Raw genomic sequence first — 20,894 nt, 5'->3', positions numbered from 1 at the left:
AGCACAACAATCCTAGTCAGACCTACTATTTCGAGTAGAAAGGGACAGGATCAGAAAGCAAGATGTACCACATCTTAAAATCAATCAAAAATTAAAACTTCGGAAAGTTTTTTTTAAGTAATTTAGAAAAAAAATTGATAATATGAGAAGTCCAGATAAAATATCTACCCGAATTTGAATATATTTATAATTTTTTATTTTGGAAAATTTGACGCCAATTAGGAGAGGCCTCCAATTTGTATTTTGATGAACAGATCTAAACTAATATAAATAGAAACCTTGTGCCATAATTTTATATATATTATTGGAAACAAGTAAATAAAAAGAAAAAAAGTTTAACTATGCTTTCCACCTAATTTCTTTTGTAACTAGATGAGAAATTTAAACTGGATTTGAAGATTCAAATATTGCTGATATAAACCAAGGATCTGTATAACCATTTATAATTGAATTAGTGAAGGCAAAAAAAATCTAAAACCTTACCTTTGCATTTTATCTTTTTAATAACAAGCAGACCAAAAAAATTGCTTCCAAAAAAATGCTATTAGATCATGCGAGTCATGTCGTCGTGCCAATAACTTCTCATATGGATAGTAACAAGAAATTAATTAAGATCGACCGTAATCTTTCATTTTTGGGGGTAATAAAACCTTTACAACACAAAATTTACTCTTCGATCAAATTGGGTTAACTTCAAACCAAAATAATGCAATTGTGCAAAAGTTTCTGCACTTAATGATTTATAACATTTACATATGAATTATTTATCTTAATTAATGCATGGTTTCCAATGACAACACTGGGGTAATCAAGTCACAGAGCAGTTTTAGGGCAGATGGGAGAAGAAAAGACACATTCAGCAAATTGGTTCATTTTAACCAGCTCGCTTGGCGATCATACCATGCACCTGGCATCTATTACTTTGCATGCATATAAAAATTTTCGTAAAATCGAGAATGAAGTTTTCATTCTGTACATGCCAGATCACGAATTAGTAACTGCATCCAATCTTTGAAAAAGTCTAGAGTCCCAGATTGTAATGTTGCAGTAGAACCCCCTTTGCAAGCATGCTGCACCCGAACAAGCATCTACAGCTCACTCTCAATAGCCAGCAAAGAATGATTCATACCAGCTTTACAAGATCTATAGATTCTGTTTATTAAAATAGCTGTTGATAGGAACTCTCAACTCTCAAGCCATCCAGAGTTTGACATCTAGGTAAGTCACTGGTCGGCTAAGGGCACTAAAAGTTCTTCACAAGCCATTGTAGGTCATCACACACAGTTAATCTGGTTCTTGCCTGTGAATGTTATAACAGCAGTAGATCAGTAGTAGATAACACCACAGTAATATATAATGGACCAAGCAAAGCAGAGCTGTAGTAGTAATTCTGTGAAAACAAAGGCATGAAAATAGGAATTCAAAATAATACTTGGCTGGGTAAAAGACTCTTGAGGTTAATTTAAATTTGCATCTATCACTAAACTGAAATGCTGCAGCCTTTATCCAATCAAAAGAAACATCCTGATGGTAAGCACCATCCTAAAACCATGCGTTCACTATGCACCACTCCACAGCTTTGATAAGTTACACTACGAAAAGCAACGGTACACACCATTTTGGCAAATATTGCAGCAAACAAGGGGAAAGGGGCCAAGAAAAGCTTTAGGTGGCATCCCTGAACCAAACCGCGAAAAAAATTGCAGGTGAGATGACAAAACCACTCAACAAAACGGCATGTAGTGTGTGAGCATGAGCAAATAACTTCGCTATCAATCTTTTTATTCTTACAGAAAAAAAGAAATCTCATTCGTACTCATAACTCAAGTTGGGTATTTTTGACAGAGTTCGAAGGAAAACCCTTAGACATTTATTGAGCCGTCCCTAACCCCTTTTGTTTGTCTCATCTCGAATCTATTTTTATTCCTCATTCTGATTCAATTGTTGAGACAACTGAAAATAGTGTTTAGATCCAGGAACTCCATTCTCTTTCTCATGGAACCTTTCAGATCTGTAGCATCTCTTTCTGCTTTCCGAGCCTGCAGATGAAACGCAACAACTTCATTACTCCAGAAAGGATTGAACAGTTTCAGAACTGATGAAGAAAATGGTTGGGGTACTAACAACAGGTAGATGCATGACATATCTATTTTCAAGATGAGATACAGAGGAAGAACTAATAGCTGACCAAGTGCATCTGAATATAACTGGTTCTACTAGACCCAAGGGGCACTTGTAAAAGAAAAACTAAAATTAAAAAAACAAATAGAAGCAAGTGGACTTGATAGATTAGCGCCTTTCTTTAGAAAAGTCACTGGAAAACAAGCCAAAAGTTCATGAAGGTCAAGATTTTGAATTCAGTTTTTGGGCAAATCAGTTACTTGTTGTACTTCAGAATTTAGGCATCAACTCGGGCGCAGAGAATACATAAAAGGAGCAAAGAACCAGGTGCACAATATGCTTGCAGATTGTCATGATCATAAAAATAGAGCCACGTAACAACCATGACTTTTACGTTCACTAGATACCATGCGTATATGGGCACTTTGATTTTTAGGAACTCTGTATGCTGGCACTTTTTAACATAAAGTCAGCTAAGAAATGGAGAGTCCTCAAGTCAGCTACAAAAGATGGCCCTTAATGATCAACCATTACAAGCACTAGAAAATATTAGCTCAAAATGTTTAGACTCCAGTAAAGCTTCTCCTATATGTCTATCCTTTCAAAAATATGATTTACAATATAAACATAATTTCTGTTTAATGTAAAGTTCAGCTGCATGGTCAACTTAGTCTAGTAGTTAACATGTATCCCTGATATGTTTATGTAGTTTCAAAAGTAAGAAGATGAACATAAAGCAAAACACAAAGTACAAAGGCACCACATATGTAAATTGACAGGCACTGAAAGAAACAGAGATTATGTCTAACAAGCATATGTAGCTATACCCTTCTTATCTCTGCAGCTGAAACACAAATCATATGGGGAGGAAGCTCCTCTCGCTCTCAAGTCCTACAAGATAAGAAACCCAAATGAGGCAATACCCATATTCCCAAGAACACATGAATAGTCAATTAAGCAAGAGAAAATAATACCAGCTCTCCAATTAACACAACATTCTTTCCACAAATCATATATAGACCTAATGGGATATCGCAATACAAATCTCCCACAATTACTCGCTCGCAAGCACCTGTTGAAATCACCAATTGTCCCAAAAACTTCAGCCGATAGGATGAGGTAGATTTATTTATATATTTTATATTTTCTTGCACTTCTTTTTATATGTGAGCCAGATTTTTCTTTAATAGGTGAGCCCAACATGTGAAATTTTTAATAATGGAGTTAAAAAATATGGAGACCGGGTTCGAACTCATGACCCCTGCTTTGATACCATGTTAAAATCACCATTTGTCCCAAGGTGATTTTAACAACACCTTCAAAAATAGCATTTGTTGTAAGAAGATGGTAGTTCCAAAATAAGCATCTGAGCTTGGAAGCACAAATACACCACCATTTGTAAAACAAAGCCATGAAAGATGTATACCAAATTGGTCGAAAGAGCGAAGAATTCTCAGAAGCTTTTTTCCATCACATAGCAAGACAAGAAGCTTTTCTGTCAAATGAAGTAAATTACATGAGAAAATGGACGAGTTGCATGTGTCCAATCCAATCCAATACAGTATAACAAAATGTTTAAAACAGATTGAGACCTTGGTACTATGCATGTCACTAACCAATATAAATAACATACTGCCGTTGGATATGTTAAAAATATATATATAATATATTATACTTATATTATATTAGTATGACATCAGTACAGAGTCAGATACCAAGATGATGAATTTTGATATAATACTTTTTTTCTCTCAAAAAGGATTAGGTATGGTTAAAAAATAGTTTTTTTTTATTACTTACATATAGTTGTTGCCTGACAGTGTTATTCTACTCATAGAGTATAAAATCTGATATGTAGCGCCCTTGGATGGATGTGGACTGGAGCCTCATCGTTCTTAGCTGTAGATAAAAATGTGCTGCGAATAATGTAGATTATAAAAGATAAGGTGGTACACTTGGATGGAGTAGCCTAAAAGTTGACCTTCCAACCTCCTATATTCAAATCCAAAGCAACGGAAATAATTTTCTTTCTTTTTTTAAAAAAAACTGTTCCCAAGAAACAAACGGCAGAAAAAGTTCTTAAAAAAACGGACCTGTTCCCATCAGAGATTCTGAGAAGGCTGCTATTCTCAAAATTGGTGCCGAATTGATTCATTGAGGTCCGCTACTTGCTTCATCTTTACTGAAAAAAAATAAGAACATTTGACTGGCTCAGATTATTTCATATCTCTATGCCCACATGGGAGAGCATGATCTCTCCATGTTATCTTTAAATTTTGCCTTCTGCCATTTGCTTCTGCTCTTGTCCGCTGGTATGAACCAGTCTGCCATCCTCAATTTCTCGAGAAGCACAAGGTGCATTAAAAGATTTCTTGGGAAATCATTTACTGACATTTAAAATAGCAACCATTATCCTTGTTTTTCCTGTAATTTAATCCAAACCTTAATGCCTAAAACCGAACATTTTGTAGTAGCGCAGAATAAATTTTTCTTGAGTAGACTACAAAAATCCGTTCATACGCACCCAATAATTTAAAAAGCTTATTTTTATCTAATACTTTAACCCATAGCTCAACATAACATTAGTTAAACCATCAATATTAAATAGGACTTAAATACCATGTCAATTTTTTTAAAAATATCCAAAATGACCTTAAGTAACTAACATCTACCTTAAGGTAAATGATTTTACTGACGTCGTTAATTTAGCTGGATGTAAGTATAGATTTTATAAATTATTGGGTGCAAGTATAATAAATAAAATTTTTAGAAATATTTTTATAATTTATTCTAGATTTTTTGATGCCGGGTATTGTGGAACCAATATCAGAAAATACGCGTATAGTAACGGAAAACTAGTGACGGACCGTTATCGGTCACTAGTTGTGACGGATTAGTGACAGACAGAAATTTGGTCACCGTGGTGCGAACGTAGTGACAGATTAGTGACAGACCGATCATAGAATACGCGGGTAGGATGGGCGCCAAAACTTAGTGACCACTGTAGTGACGGGATATCTATCATAAAACTGGTAACCGAAATTGCAACCAGACAGTAACAAATTCAGCCGTCACAAATATCGTAACCCAAATGTTTATAATTTTTTAAAAAATTATTTTAGCAGTGACGGATTATTGACAGAAATTTCCGTCACTAAATTTAATTTTTAATTTCAAAAATATTAAAAATATTATTTTTGAGTAATTATAAATTAAAAAAATAAAAAGAGGGAAATCATTTAATGGAATTAAACGATCTAATGGATCCCTTAATTACATCATTTGCTTTTGTTGAAATATTATATATAGTTTATTTTGGCAAGACAAAACATGAGTGAAAGGGAGAGCAATCTTTGGAAAGACAGTCCTAATGGGAGAACTTATGATCATATATTGCCTCGGTCAAATCTGACAATGGGAAGCTAGAAAATTCTTGGACACTATGTAAACATGAGAATTAGAGGTCAGCAATGGGGGATTCTCTAACACCAGTTCCCAACAACCAACAATGCCCATCTTTGGACACCCTTGGCCCCTTCTTAATTATGCTGCAACCAAGCTTCATGATCATCCCTTTCTTTTTTCTTTTTTTTTTTCTTTTTTTTTTGCAGGGTCCGACATCTCTGATGTTCAAACCTCCCTTCCGAGAATGATTGCGAGAGGAGTGCTCGAGATGGTTCGCATGGCGAGCCTGGACGCTGCTCTTGTGACCTTCTCTTATGTCACCAAGCCACCATTCTCCGCCTTCTGGAAGCCTGCTCCCAAAGCTTTCCACTCCGATCGGAAGTAGGCGTCAAGTTGGCTACCACCCGGCCGGGATTTCTTTCACTGGAGATTTCTTCTTCGGGTGCATGCATGCATGGGACTCATCTCATGCAATCCAATTTTTGGAAGTGGCATTGGTCATGGTTAGGAAAGGGATGTTATATTCATTTTGTACTATCGATATATATTTCTCTTTTATACGTGCTCTTGCATGGCATTATAATTTTCTAAGTATATTCTTCTGTTCACAAAGGGTCATAATTTTTCTCCTTCTATTTATATTTGAGGAATCTTTGCTCATATAATAACGGGATACAATTAAAGAAGGCATCTGGATGCTCGATGTTGAGGTCAAGGTGAGGTCGGCCTCCGGCCCGCGCGTCCAGCGTTACGGAAAAATTTTCTGCCCTCCGACCTCATCATTGATGAGGTCAGAAGAGGTCGGCCTCCGGCTCGCGCGTCCAGCGCTACGGAGGAATATTCTGCCCTCCAACCTCACCATTGATGAGGTCAAGGGAGGTCGGCCTCCGGCCCGCGCGTCCAGCGCTATGGGGGATCTGCCGCCCTCGTTCCCATCGGTCTCAGACAGTGGAGGCGACTGCTTCTCCTCATAGGTATTGTCCGCTTTGGGAAAGTGCATCCGTATCGCGTGACGTCTATCGTGTGCAGCTTATTCCCTCACGGCTTTGTCCTTCTTAAAAGGGCCCTCTCAAGAGAAAGAGGTTGCCCCCCTCTATTTAAGGAACAGAACTCTCTACTATCTAGTCGATGTGGGACTAAGTTCGAAACCCCTTACTCCCACAACATAGCCTCCCAGCGAAGGGGTCTGTGCCGGGGTCAAGGGATCTCAATGAAAGCACCATTGTTGAGGTCACAGTGAGGTCGGGCTCCGGCCCATGCGTCCAGCGCTACGGAAGGATTTCCCACCCTCCAACCTCATCATTGATGAGGTCAAGGAAGGTCGGGCTTCAGCCCGTGCATCCAGCGCTGCGGAGGGATTTCCCACCCTCCAACCTCACCATTGATAAAGTCAGAGAAGGTCGGCCTCCGGCCCGCGCGTCCAGCACTACGGGGGGAACTGCCAACCTCGTCTCCATCGGTCTCAGACAACAGAGGCAACTGCTTCTCCTCAGAGATATTGTCCGCTTTAGGGAAATGCGTACGTATCACGCGATGTGTATCGTGTGCAGCTTATTCTCCTCATGGCTTTATACTTCTTAAAAGGGCTCTCTAAAAAAAAGGGGTTACCCTCCTCCATTTAAGGAACAGACCTCTCTCCTATCTAGTCGATATGGAACTAAGTTCGGAATCTCTTATTCCCACAACACTCGATATCCATTTTAATAATCTAATCCTACATAATACGTTGCCTTGCTTGAAGTGCTTATTGTTTGTTCCATAGATGTAAGAAGCAGTATGCATTGGGCTATATATGTTCTCTACTTATGGTGACTCTACCTAAATCAACTTACTTATTTTTCATCTTTGTATTCATTGTCTTGTTAGCCTGCATGCCTATCATGTTACGTCATGGAAAATCTCATTACGAAGCTTCCTAGGTGCAAAGCGTGTCTTAAAATCATAGCGCACAAATTTAGAAACTTATAAGTAGATGCATAGGAGTGTGCAGGTGGAATACAAAGTAGACCCCACAAATGCCGCTGTACAAGTCCGAGCCAAATTAAGGTCGAACAAGGCTAGCTCGCTCATCACCTTCGGCAAAAGTTGGATCACTAACATGCTGTTGTGGCAGTATGGATGCAAGGTAGAAGTATTTCATACAAATAATTTTTGGATTATGAAAGCTGCTTTCAATTGTCTCCTGCCTCGCCAGCGCATGAAACCGTGTCTAGAAATTATGCACAACCTGGGACGATACTACGACCAATTTGCATGCTGATTTTGATGCATCATGAATAAAAACTACCAATATTATTTCATACAAATAATTTCCAGGCTGCTTTCAAGGATTTCTGGTCTCATCAGCACGTAAGGAGTCTCTCGAAGTTGTACGTGACTGACTCTACTATTTGTTGGAAAAAAGTTGGCTGGTCCTCCCCGGCAGCCAGCTCCCACTCATTTACGTCCCTGCTTCCCAAGTTCCAAGTCTCCACCCACCGAGGGGCAGGAACTTGGCGTGTTATCTCCCTACCTCAACAACCCAATTGATTCCTTGAACCACCTTGCGTGCCTTTCTTGAAGAAATCTTATTTATTTATATGTTTTAGATTTTTTTATACTTTTTTCCGGCCTGACTCCACTTTAATAAATGAAACCAATATGTAAAATTTTTAATTATTTTTTTTTATACTCCTTCTTCACATATGAATCAGACTTTTTTTAATAAGTGATCCTAATATGTAAAATTTTTAATAATAAAATTAAAGAATACGGAGATTTCTGTTTTAATACTATATTAAAATTATCACTTATCCCAAAAATTTAAAATAATAGGATAAGATGAATTTATTTATATATTTTATATTTGTTTAATACTCTTCCTCACGTATGTTAGTGGCCTAACTTGTAAAATTTTTAATAATTATTTTCTTCCCCGGCTAGTCGCCCTTTATATTACTAAACAACTCCTGCACCTATCCTATATAAATTGAAATACCCATCAAGGCTAGGGTTGCCAAAAAAAAAAAAAAAAAAAAACAAGGGCCCACACTCCACAGCCAACCTCCCCCCCTCATCTCTTATATACTTCTGTTCCCATCTCTTTTTCGTTCTCATTCAAAAAGAAAGCTGAAGAGAAGTCAGGAGGAGAATGATGGTGGAAGAAGGGCCTGGAGCGCCACATGGTGTGCTGTTAGCAGTGGTGGTGGCAGTGGTGGTGGCGGTGCCCTTCCTCCTTGGCGACGGTGGCGAAGCGCTGACGGAAGCTATCTCCGAAGTTGTAAGCCCTGCAGGGCTTCTCCTCCTCCCAGTTACTCTCATACTTTTGATCAGGTTCTTGTCGTCGGACCGCGGCACCGCCTTCTCCGGCATCTTCTCCTCCGGCTCCCCGGACTCCATCCACCGCGTCGGTGGGTCTCCTATCGGCGTCGCGCTCGTGTTGATCCTCCTCCTCTTCCTCCTCTACAACCGCTTCTCCCTCTTCGGCGGCGACGACGACTCCGGCGAGTAGGCTTGGTTATAAAATTACCATATTGCCCATGGTCCAACCCGTTTGGCTTATGGGCATTCTTGTCATTTTCCGTGTGGTTTCCTGCGTAACTCTTCTGTGCCATGATGTAAAATTGTAAATTTACTGCGTTACCGAAGTTTTATCGTTTCCCGCTGGTCTTTTACAGCGTTTCCCGGATCGTTTCCAATACGCGTTTTTTTTTTTTTTTTAATGCCAGCGGGACTGTGGGTTGGTCAGATCGGCCGGTTTTACTCATATCCTTCCCACCTATGGGCTTCGCTTATTATTCCTCTGGGCTCCGGCATAGTTACCTTCCGCATGACGTAAATTCTTCATATTGAACACTATCGAGGCTATGTGGACCAATAAATTCTTCCAAATCATGCAAGGTCCAGTTTTATCGTGCTATTACCTTATGGCTCGTTTGGTTCGCGGGAAAAGAAGGGGAGAAAGTGTGGTCAACGGAAAAGTAATGAGATGCCTCTTGTTTGGTTGGAGTTTTCAAAAGAGAGAGAAGGGAAAGTTGTATTCCCATGGGAATGTGATTCCCACATTTCATGGGAAAGTCTTTCCCATGAGAAACATGGGAAAGTTACTTTCCCATGAGGCGGAAATCACTCCATTTTTACTTTTTTCTAAAAAGCCCCTTCCGCATTAAAGAAGCATTAAAGAGGTATTAAAAATTTAATTTTTATTAAGGGCATAATAGGAATTATATATAACTTTCCTAGGAAAGTAGATGGCCAACCAAACATAAGCACCTTGGAAATTTGTCACTTTTCCATGGTCAACCAAACATGCCAAAAGTACTTTCCTAGGCATCCTCTTTCTAGGAATTTGTTTTTCAGGAATCATATTCCTAGGAAGGAAAATGCTTCCCGCGAACCAAACGAGCCCTTAGTGTCCGATAGGGCGTTTTTTTTAATCCCTCTTTTTTTTGTCGTTTTGTGAGGGGAGGAGACGCGCTTTTGGGACCACAACCGAGACTGCTTTTGGTCATCATCGGTACTGGATGGTGGGGCCGAGTTAAATTTAGCGGGGTCCTTTACTTTTTGTCTCGGGTGGTGGGTAAGTGTCTCCGTCGGAGATCTGATCGGACGGTCTGCGGGGCTCGCTCACCAGATAGTGCGTCAGGGAATGGGGCCCGCAATCTGCAATGGGTTGGTGGGTCGTCTCAGCGCGGCAGGCGCGTCAATGGCATGAGGTGCGCCATCGGACAGAGAGAGGGTACGACCGTGGGTCCCTATTGATGGTGGCATTTAACCTTTTTTAATACAATCGAAGACGTGGGGAGTGGAAAACAGTACTTCTTTTTTTTTTCAGTAAAAAAAATAGCGCCGAGAGGTACAGGCCTAAAAGATGATCAAGCACTGGTGTGAAAACACGTACCTATAAGTAAACACATGCACACGTATACGTGTACACATGCATGTGAAAGCATATCTTCAGTTTTTTTTTTTCTGATATTGGTTATAATGATAAATAAAATGTTTTTAATGTTGTATTTGACGATCGTAATATGCCCATGCGTACCAACGGAACTTATTCTTACAACCCAGAAGCATACAGATTAAAACATCAATGCTGGTTATTTTTAACAGTATTCATGATATCTGGAAACCAAAAATCAAATGTTATATAGACCATTACAGAGCATTAGACAAGAGAGCGGGGTCTTTATTCCGAGTAATGACGTCCATCATTTCAACTTCTATGTAGAAATCCTAGTTCCACGAGCTTTGGTCTACCTGAAAGCCTGGATTCCGACTCAGGGGAGGGTGGATAAGGGTTTAAATCCCCTTTCTTGGCAGGTGGGGGCTTAGGGTCTTTTATGGCTATACGCACAGAAGATGAAGAAAAGAAGTTTCGCTGTGCATCATGTGGTCATGGTAGCTATACGAAACAAGCAAGTTAAAACCCAGCAATCTGGGTCATTTTGACATCAAGTTCGTCTGAAAACGGTAACAAAGCCAACGTTTGGGCTGCAAGCGAAAAAAACCGAAGCCCTCGCAGCCTGCTGTTATATTCAAGCTCAGCTTAAGTGAGTCTCCAAAGATGATAAAAGTCTTCAGCAGATTTTAGCCAATAAAACTCGCAGATTGCAAATTTCTCTGGTTTATTTTTAATTCATTTTAGCTAATAAGTTCTTCTCAGAGCTTAGCCATCAACAACGGTCGATGTGACATGACTGGACAAAAAAATAAGCAAGGAACAAATAGTTTCAACATAGGGTCCAATACATTCCTATTCAAAAGAAGGGTTCTTGACTTCTGGCACCGGGAACTGCTAGAAAAACTCTTAAAACATTTTGATTTGTTACACTGTTGTACTTGGCTTTGCTTGCCACTCTGTTGTAAATCAGAGGATATTACGTTGGCTCTCTCCCTCTTGGGAACTAAGCAGGACATGAAAATTGTGAAAGCTAGATTTGTTACATTTATTTATAAATTCCCTCCCTTATTTAATCTCATGTCCCTTCACCTTGACATTACATTGATGTCCGTTTACAAATAAAAAGTCTAGCGTGAAGTTCAAGATAAATGAATCACCATGAAAGTACATGCATTCCACAGGACCAAAATAAATAGACAACCATCATTTAACTAATCGAGTTCGCTAATTGGATCTAAAACTATATCATAATGGATTTCGATTTAAATAAAATTCATATATAGTCCTTGTGAAATCGAAACCTTGTATTAATCCTACATGGTATCATTTCACGCCCAAGAAAGTGTGCGCGCAGAGGCATAAAGTTTATAGCCACATGCAAATGTTATCATGGATCAAAACTGGATTCAATTCTAAAGTGCTTGTCGGGTAAGCTTCATATCCATGTAGTAAGGGTTTAGCAACATTTATACAAACGAAAGCCCTCTAACACTTACGATAATGGAATGCTGATATGGATCTAACAGGATATAAACCTGACAATTTCTCACTCAGATTCAGCAGTGCTTCAATGACAACAGATCAGTTCTATGTCGGATCCATGGATAGAGAGAGAGAAGGGGGGAGGAATGGTAGGTAAATTTACATTGTTGTATGGGTCAAAACTATTGGCATGCATTATGGAAACACACGCTACCTTGCAGCATTACAAGCTGAATAGATGGAGAATAGAAAACGCCATACAACTGAAAGACTTTCAAAGAGTATATGTTTTATGATGCACAAACTTACAACCAGGATTCCTCGATAACATTCATAATTCACAAAGGACTGTCCCATAGAACTTGAGGAGCATAAAACACCAAATTACTCTGAAATTGTAATCAAGCTACTTAGATAGAGGTTGTGTCATAACAAGAGCAGCAAATGGATTAGAAGACATGATAGCATATGCAGTACAAGTCGAAGCTGGTCTTCTAATAACAGCTTAATCAATCACAAATTGAAGAACTAAATCTATCATTTGCCAAAAAAGTTACTATATCTCTACTGTCAAGTAAAATATGCTGGGTTCCACGAAAAGTATTCTATGATAGCTAAACTGAATTTGTTGTGCCTGTATGTTTAAAAGCCATTTTTAAGTCCCAATCAGATAATAGTGAACAAATCAGGAGTGTAAGAATTCAAACTACAAAAATGGAAAAGTAGCTAGTAATCATTATGGTGTCCCCGAAAAATACTAGGAAAAGATTATTTCAGAAGCTCTGAAGCAAGGCATCTGCATTTACATATGCCTCTGTTATACGAAATCGCAATGAGGTGGATTCTTGACATTGGTGTGGATACATGTTTATCAAAACTTACACTGAAAAGTGTACATCAGATGAAAGAGGGTAGTGCTGCTGAAGCAAACAACCTCTTCCTCACCTAGTGAAATTCAACAAATAACTATTCAATTTAAGCCAATTCAAATACAGCATGCAAAAAGTTGCCAGCAGCAGACAAGTTCCAGTGCATTTGGATGATGATGGTCATTGCCCCCATCTTAATCGAAGCTTAAAATAAAAATCATTCACTGACATAGAACAAAAGAAAGGATCAAAAGTTTCCATATTGATGACAATGTAATGAAAGCTTACAACTCAACTCAACTAAACCTTAATCACATGCTGGTTGGGGTCGGAAACATGAATCCTTTTCCCACATGAATCCCAAACTAGTGAAGGATTAGACAGACTGCTCAAGAGAGTGAGAAGCAAGGTCTCCTGTCATACACATAAAACTGTTGAAATGATATATGCTGTTGAAAAAGAAAGATCCCAACTTTGAGACAACAACTACAGATACAGCAGCTCCAGTTAATTATCATGGACCACAGAAAATTCACATAGATAACATTCAAAACGTAATTGGCTTTGCAGACAATTTGATCTTTAGTAGCAAGCATCTAGATCTCTAAAGATCTTCCCGTCATGTAGAAAACTACTCTTTTTAAGTACCTACAGTCTTATTCTGGGAGGCATATCTCATTAACTATGAAGGTCTGACACCTAGAATGTATCGATACAGTTCCCATGTCAAAAAACCAGCTTTTCCTCAAGCATTACAAGAATTCTAAGCCATTGATTACCTTACCTGTAATTTTGCCTTGCGATAACCTCTGGAAAATAATGAAACGCGATACTTCTAAACTGTCTTCAATATCAGCTGCATGATGCATCTCTTACATTTAGAGTAGAACTGAAAGTATGGAAGCTTTTGTTATTTCCAAGTTGACAACACCTAGGCTGTCCTTTCCGAACCTGCAGAAGCACCAAAATGCTTGAAAGTTCTTCTAGAAGTCGAACAGGGATAGAACCCCAAGTATAATAGGAGAAGAATTCAGATTGTCCCCAAGATATAAGAGGTGAAGGGAAAGGGGGGACAAAAAACCTTCATAGACAGAATTTCATAACAATATGCGGTGTCTGCAATAGTTAAGTTGCGTGAACACAACTGCTGCAACAAGGTGCAATTTTTATTTCCTTTTAATTGTTCGTAAGAGTGGGGAACGAGCATGCAAGGAGTAATGGGATGTAGAGGAAATTATTTCAAGAATCAAAGTAACATGATCGGTTATATCTTGACACCCACTTGAAAAGGGCATGCATGTGTGCTCACATGTGTGCTGATGAGTGTCCTTATGGTACCAGGTATTGTAAAGCACCATGGATCCCAGTATATACACACTACTCAAAGATTTAAAGCAAAATAAACAGAACATTGTAGTTTTCAGAACACTGCACCATGCATCTATACCTTCATCTGTAAAAAGACGGGCTTGCATGCATCTGAGGGAAAAAAATCAAAAACAACGGAAAGCAAATTAATCTCCTCCTCTGTTGCTGGATTATGTTGGAGAAGGAAACTATGGAGACGAAATGCATTAGTGTCTTGCCTGTGCTTGAGACAGATAAGTTCAAAGCAGTACTAAAACAACCATTAAACTCTATCCTGATACTTAGGCCTTGTTTGCGATTGTTGTTGGCAGTAGAGCTTTTAGAAGTAGAGCTTTTGGTAGTAGAGTTTTTATAAAATGCTATTTGATGTTTGGTAATTATATTTCTAAAGTGTTGTAAAGCTTTAACATATATTTGGTAACCAAAATGAGAAAGTGCTTTTGGTATGATAAAATGACAATAAAGGATATTGCATAGTATTGCATAGTGGTGTATAATATTTGTATAATATTATTATAATATATAGTATAATATAATATTGAATACTATAGCATAATAATATAACATACTATGATATGATATGATATAATAATATATTATTACGAGTACAATATTACTACAATATAATATAATATTATAAATAAAATATAACAATATAATTTATTATAATAGATTAGAATCTAATATAATATTAGATTATTTTACATTATAGTATGGTAATATTATATTATTATTAAATATTCTATTAGATTGTATTATTGTAATATAGTTATATTATATTATATGTTTATATTATAATAGTATAATCATAAATATAATATAATATAATGTAATATAATCTAATATATTATCTTGTTATATTATTAATAGTATATTATAATAATATTATAATAAGAATATATATAAATTATAATTATGTATTACTACAATAATATAATAATACTATACTATAATATAATATAATACCTTATTACTTTATTATTATATTATAATATATTATATTTATAATATAATATTATACTATGATATGATATGATATAATATGAGATGTAATCGTGAGATTTGTTGGTGGACATTTTGCTCATCAAAAAAAATTTATTAAAACCAAAACAACTTTCCGATATTGGCCAGAAAGTATTTTTGGAGAGAAGCTCCAAAATAGAGCTATTACCAAATAGACGTTTTTAGCTTTCTAACAAAGACAAAACAATTTTCTGATTTTTTACCAAAAGTACTAACATTCAAAAGTGTTTTTAGAGGGCCAGAAAGTACTTTCTAGCTCACCAAAAGCTTTGCCAAATGTGGCCTTACACCGCCTCCAAAAATCAACAGTACTAGTTCATTTATCACCAGCTAATCTCCAATCCCTATAATTGGCGAAGCAAGCAGAGTCACAGGCAGATGTAAGAGAATAATGAACTATAAAAGTCAACATTACTAATTGTCAGATAATCATTGCAGGGATAAAATATGTAGTGAATATCAGGAGTTCCCACCATCAAATTGAAAGCCAGCCAACTCCTTCAATTACTATGTAACCATGCAACATGTTGACTGTCAGTAACTAGATTATGACGAACTAGTGTCAGGTGCCAAGTTGTTTACCGGTGCTAGCATTCAAGTTACCTTCACATGCACATGCAAGATTCTCTTTATTTTCAAAGTGTTTATATCTGTACCACCATATCTTCGGCATAACTATGAACCAACCTCGCAAATATCGCACCTGTCTCAAGTTGTCCCAATTCTAATTGGCAACAGATTTTAAAAATCAATGACGCATGAATATAGTCAAGAGTCTGATGAGTAAGCACACATAATGTAACCACAATCAAAGTGTAATTTCTATAAAGTGTAAAAGTATATTGTTGCATCACTAGGTGCCTGTAATATTTCAAGCTGAAGAAGACAAGTAAAAGATGAAGTGATGAAATTCACCTCAATAACATTTTCAGGACACTCCAAGACTCCGTAGCTTATCACAATGAGGTGTCGGATAAGTTCTCACCCAGGTTCGCCTCTGCAGTTCCACGTGACAGAGTCGCCCAAGTACACTTTTATAGTCCCTCAAAACATTATGTTCAAGATCTTCTCTAGCAGGACTTCCTTCTGGGAACCTCTGATCAAAATCTTCCGACTTGACAAAATACTCCACTCCATGTTTGTTTGTAACCTTAGGGATCTGATAGGTATAATTCTTCTGTAGTGAGAATTGCGGGTCTGGAAAAGGAAAGAATGCAAGCAAGAAGAAAAGCAAGATGGGAGATAACTGAAGTAAAAATATGAAATTATTCCCTCCTCCCTGAACATCCCTTTGTTGCCTGCCCCTCGGTCCCATCTCTCTTGTCCTATAAACTCGTTGGGCACGGAATACATCACCCTGAGAGCCAAAGAAGGACCTGAAGATTTCGTCGGGATCAAAATTCTCATCAAAGAAGTCATTTCTGCTTGCCCTTCTCCTCCTCCTCCTCATATTACTATATTGCTGGTTGAAATCAGATCCTTCAACAATCCCCGTTTGATCATAGTGCCGCCTCGACTCTTTGTCACTCAAGCACTTGAAAGCTTTGCAAACAGCCTTGAACGCCTCCTCTGCTCCTGGGGCCTTGTTCTTGTCAGGATGAACCTTGAGAGACAGCTTCCTATAGGCCTTCCTAATTTCCTCGACCGAGCAACTCTTCTCCACCCCAAGAATTGCATAATAATCCTTGTTCCTCTTGATCTCTCTGATCACTGTAACATGCTCTTCAGTGTAATTTCGATCTCCATTTGAAGCCTCTGATGCATTAGAGGAATTCCGATCATTGTGGGCTTGATCCACAGCTATTTCCTCTTCACGGGCAGTGGAATTAGAGCTGTCCAGCTTCTCACAAGCAGCCAAGAGGTCATCGAGAACCAGATTATGGTCTAACCTCCGAGCAATTCTGATAAATTTAAACGCCTGCTGCTTATCACCGGATGCCAGAGCCGATTCGGCTAGTTTGACGCATCTCACAGCCTCATCCTTGTTACCATCCATGATCAGCCTCCCTACTTAGTACCGGAGAAATCCGAAAGAAACCCAAATCACAGAAATGAGTAAAACTCAACTCCCAGATTCTGAAATGAGATTAAAAGCCCATCGATCACATAAACTTATAGCGGTCCAGGTTTAAAAAAACTTCCTTTGGATCAGGCATGAATGCAGAGAACTATTCTAGCCAGACAGCACTTCTCAGATCGGATCCAAACAACTACAGAAGCTCGGTAGAATCTAATGCGAATACAGTCCCATTTCAGAGATACTCAAGAACTGCGCTTTCGGATTATTATGATGGATCATGCACTCAAGAACTCTCCAATAAGGAAAAATACATCGGATCACGATTCGCGGATATCGAAATGAGAGAAACGATGTTAAAGAGCTGGAAACTAGGGTTAGAAGGATTTGCGTAATAAGGTTTGCTACCAGCTGAGATCGAATCCCCCGACAAGGATCAGGAGAAGAGGGGAAATAAGGAGGGTTCGAGTAATCATCTAGCGGAAGCTAACAAGGACGGACCGCGGCTTACCGGAGACGGAGGTAAATATGGAGACAGCAGCCGTCCGATGGCTTCTTCCGATATCTAACGCCAAATTCTTCGCGTGCCGCTGATGCACGCGTCGACGTCCAAGATATATCGGAAAGTTTCCTGCGATATTTAGGAGCATGCTTTTAGCTTGTCGACTAATGCTTGAACACCTGAAAAAAAAAACCAGTCTATTTTTCTAAGACAGCCCGCGGGCCGAGAAAAATTTGGCCACGGTGGTTGAGAAGATACGATGCATGAGAAAGACGAAGAAAATTGCTGACTGAGTTGCTTTCTTTATAAATTCAACACTCTAATAACCTTATTTGATTGGACAGCCAGACTATATCAAAGTTTTTATTTAATTTTTTATTTCTGACTTTGTTAACTACATCCACAACCGTTGTTGTTAAAAAAATATTTTAAAATTATTTTTAAAACATAATGTAATAATATAAAAATTAAAATTTTATGTATATTTGTGAAAATTATTATGGTCCCATTACAAAATTGGAATAGGTGTTCCTTGAAATCATGGACTGAATTACATTCGTGTAGAACAGAGGACAGATTAGGCTAAACCATGGATTTTTTTTCCCACTTTAAAGTAGCAGACTACAAAATTTTATTTAACAAAAATAATGTGAAACTGGATAGACGATTATTTTTTCATCATTTATCATGGAGCCCAAGTTTGAAAATCAGGTTTTATTTTTAACATGAGGTTTGGTTGAAAAAATTAGACTTTCCAATACAACCCATTGACTCATAATGCTAGCCCATAGATAATCTAATTAATGAAGAATACGATGAAATCTAGTTTTGCAAGCAAGACTTCAACGTCTAATTTTGCAAAATAGACTTTCAGGCATTTGTGATTGGACAAGGTACTTATTTATTCTATTAGCCTTTTTTATGAAAAAAAAGTAGTAATCACCTACTAGCTTACTACTTAGTTAACCAGTGTGATGTAAAAGTTAGTGATTAGTTGAGCGGTGGATGGGCCTGACTGACTCCGCAAACCTTCTTATTGCACCAATTACTGGGTGAACTTTATGGTGATTTAATTAGTGATCATATTAGTAGTTTTTTTTATTGATCTTTTTGTTAATTAAAACTTTATACTCTGCTACTTTACAAACAAAAAAAAAAAAATCTCTCTGAAGTTTAATAAAAAAAGAATGACTAAAGTGCAGTAGAGGATGATTTTTTAAGAGAAGAAAAAGAAAACTTCCATACCTTGCCGAAATATAAGCAAATAAAAGAATCAGGCCCTGATCAAACAAATGAATGAAGGATAGCATTATAGGGTCGCCCGGTAGTTGGCCAATTTCCTAATTGCTTTGTTTTGGAAATATGTTAGCTGCTTTAAAGGATATCAAGTTCTCAAAGAGGGCTTAGCTAAACATAACAGTGCACACACACGCACACACGCACATATATGTATATATATATATTTACTCTATAGTTTTAAGATTGTTTCAAACTGAAAGCAAAGGCGTAGAAAAAAACAACAACAACAACAAAACTAATAAAATTTGCTTGCATCCTAGATATGTGAAAATGTTTTAATTACAAATTAGAACCCAAATTGAATCTAATAAGTACAATTTCTACTTAGATCAAATCGGCTTATTTACGTTTATTTGCTAGGTTCAAATCATTGACATCTCATACGTCAATAACTATAATTTCTCCAAGCAGCTGCAGCGCATTACTAATATTTGAATTATTATAACAGACCTATGTTTGATTAAATATTAAAATTTAATCAATTATATAATATGATAACCTTTCTCTCTGGACGAGTTTTCCAACGTTGTATTTTTTTATTTTTTAACATGAAACTTAGATTTTTCTCTTTTTGGTAAAGAAAAGAGGATCTTACGGATGAAATTAAGAGAGACCGTATTCCTACCGCTCTCATTGCCTTCAATTACTACTTTTATTTTCATCTCACTTCAACTCTTATTTACTCTATCAAGTGAAAAAACAACCGTTATCGCAAAGTTGTAAACTATTAAGTTACTGGAGGCATCAGGATCGCTCCGAGCTGCTCGTGGTGTCCAGATAGGGAGGAGTCTGCTAGCCATTCTCTTCTTGAATGCCCACGGGCAGCACACATATGGAGGAGGGCCTACTTCCTACCTTAGTCTATCCGCTCGGCCAATGACTTGTTATGCCAGCTGAGGGTTATCGTGCAGAACTCCAAGTCAGTATTGTGGGGCATCACCTGGGCCTACTTGGTATATCACATTTGGTTAGATAGGAACACTTGGATCTTTGAGGACAAGTAGGTGCCCTTGAGGAGCATAGTGGAGAGAGCCTCTTTCTAGGCCGCTGAGTTCACCAGGGCTGTCTTGGAGACTTCATCTGGGATGGCCAGGGATATCTGAGATCCTGACTTTGCTATTACAGCACCCAGGTTCATCCTTGTATCTTGGAGGCTCTCAGCCATATCGAGGTGAACTTCGATGGTAGCGTTTGTAATGACGGTGTCAGAGTAGGAGTGTGATTTGTGATCAGGAGTCGCGATGCTAGACTGATTGTGGCTGGAGGTCGAAGCATTAGAGAATTGTTAGCCATACGAGCGAAGCTCAGGGCAGCTTGGGAAGGAATCACTTATACCAGACAAGTTCTAGGGGCAGAGCGAAGCATCCTTGAGGGTGACTTCACCCTGGTGATCGAGAGGCTACGAGGTGGGGGGCGATAGAGGATGAGCACTCTTTGTTGTGTGACCTACTTCGACTGGTAGTGGAGTGCAAAGCTTTTCAGGTGGTACATGTATATCGGAAGGCAAATAGGGCAGCTGACCGGGTGGCCTTCTTTGTTGCTCAGCATTCAAAAGAGGTCCTATGGTCTTGTTAGGAGGAACATTTCTGCACCACTTTCTTATTTTCTTTTACTTGACTCTACTGGCTGTACTCATGCCAGATCGGTATGAGCAGCCCTTGTACCAAAAAAAATAAAAAAAAAAAAGAAAAAGAAAAAACCCTCTATTTGTTTGGTTTTTCTTAACCCTTATATGGTCAGCATGTTACATTTAATATTTGTATACGATCAGGCTTGTCTCGTGCACGGTTTGCTAGCGTATAGGACTTAAACATAAAATGACGGAGGATTAGAATAATAGTTCAGTGAACAGGGCTTAAATGTAAAATGGCAATCGAAGTAAAAGTTCTAATCAGACGGGACATCACGGCCGTCCATATATCCTCT

At 38.1% G+C, this 20,894-nt stretch overlaps 2 protein-coding genes across 4 annotated transcripts; one reads left to right on the top strand and one right to left on the bottom strand.

Annotated features, from left to right (window-relative positions):
• Nucleotides 1-8,608: 8,608 nt before the first annotated feature.
• Nucleotides 8,609-9,189, top strand: LOC103700789 (uncharacterized). Its single transcript, XM_008782645.6, has one exon. It carries the CDS (start codon nt 8,657-8,659, stop codon nt 9,014-9,016), a length of 360 nt encoding a protein of 119 aa, XP_008780867.2. The 5' UTR covers nt 8,609-8,656; the 3' UTR covers nt 9,017-9,189.
• A 3,649-nt stretch (nt 9,190-12,838) lies between these two features.
• LOC103707241 (DnaJ heat shock amino-terminal domain protein (DUF1977)) lies at nt 12,839-17,965 on the bottom strand. Of its 3 annotated transcripts, none has more exons than XR_604117.5 (3): nt 16,066-17,943; nt 13,544-13,710; nt 12,839-13,173 (listed from the first exon to the last, which is right to left on the bottom strand). XR_604117.5 is itself a non-coding variant. In XM_008791646.5 (2 exons), the coding sequence occupies exon 1, from the start codon at nt 17,144-17,146 to the stop codon at nt 16,079-16,081; it is 1,068 nt and encodes a 355-aa protein (XP_008789868.3). In that variant the 5' UTR covers nt 17,147-17,965; the 3' UTR covers nt 12,839-13,710; nt 16,066-16,078. The 3 variants fall into 3 exon arrangements, 1 of the variants encoding a protein (XP_008789868.3); XR_005514468.3 differs by having other exon boundaries at nt 12,839-13,190; nt 16,066-17,924; XM_008791646.5 differs by having other exon boundaries at nt 12,839-13,710; nt 16,066-17,965.
• Nucleotides 17,966-20,894: the final 2,929 nt, after the last annotated feature.

This window comes from Phoenix dactylifera, chromosome 17 (genome assembly GCF_051530095.1).
Source record: "Phoenix dactylifera cultivar Ajwa chromosome 17, Ajwa_hap1_PhDact_Kaust_v1.1, whole genome shotgun sequence".
Taxonomy (NCBI): Eukaryota; Viridiplantae; Streptophyta; class Magnoliopsida; order Arecales; family Arecaceae; genus Phoenix; species Phoenix dactylifera.
The sequence above is the reverse complement of the archived record's forward strand: the minus strand, read 5'-3'. Positions and strand labels throughout refer to the sequence as shown.

Bases quoted from the DNA above. Each gene is read 5' to 3' on its own strand.
- LOC103700789 (XM_008782645.6), top strand. From the start codon at position 8,657: ATGATGGTGGAAGAAGGGCCTGGAGCGCCACATGGTGTGCTGTTAGCA.
- LOC103707241 (XM_008791646.5), bottom strand. From the start codon at position 17,146: ATGGATGGTAACAAGGATGAGGCTGTGAGATGCGTCAAACTAGCCGAA.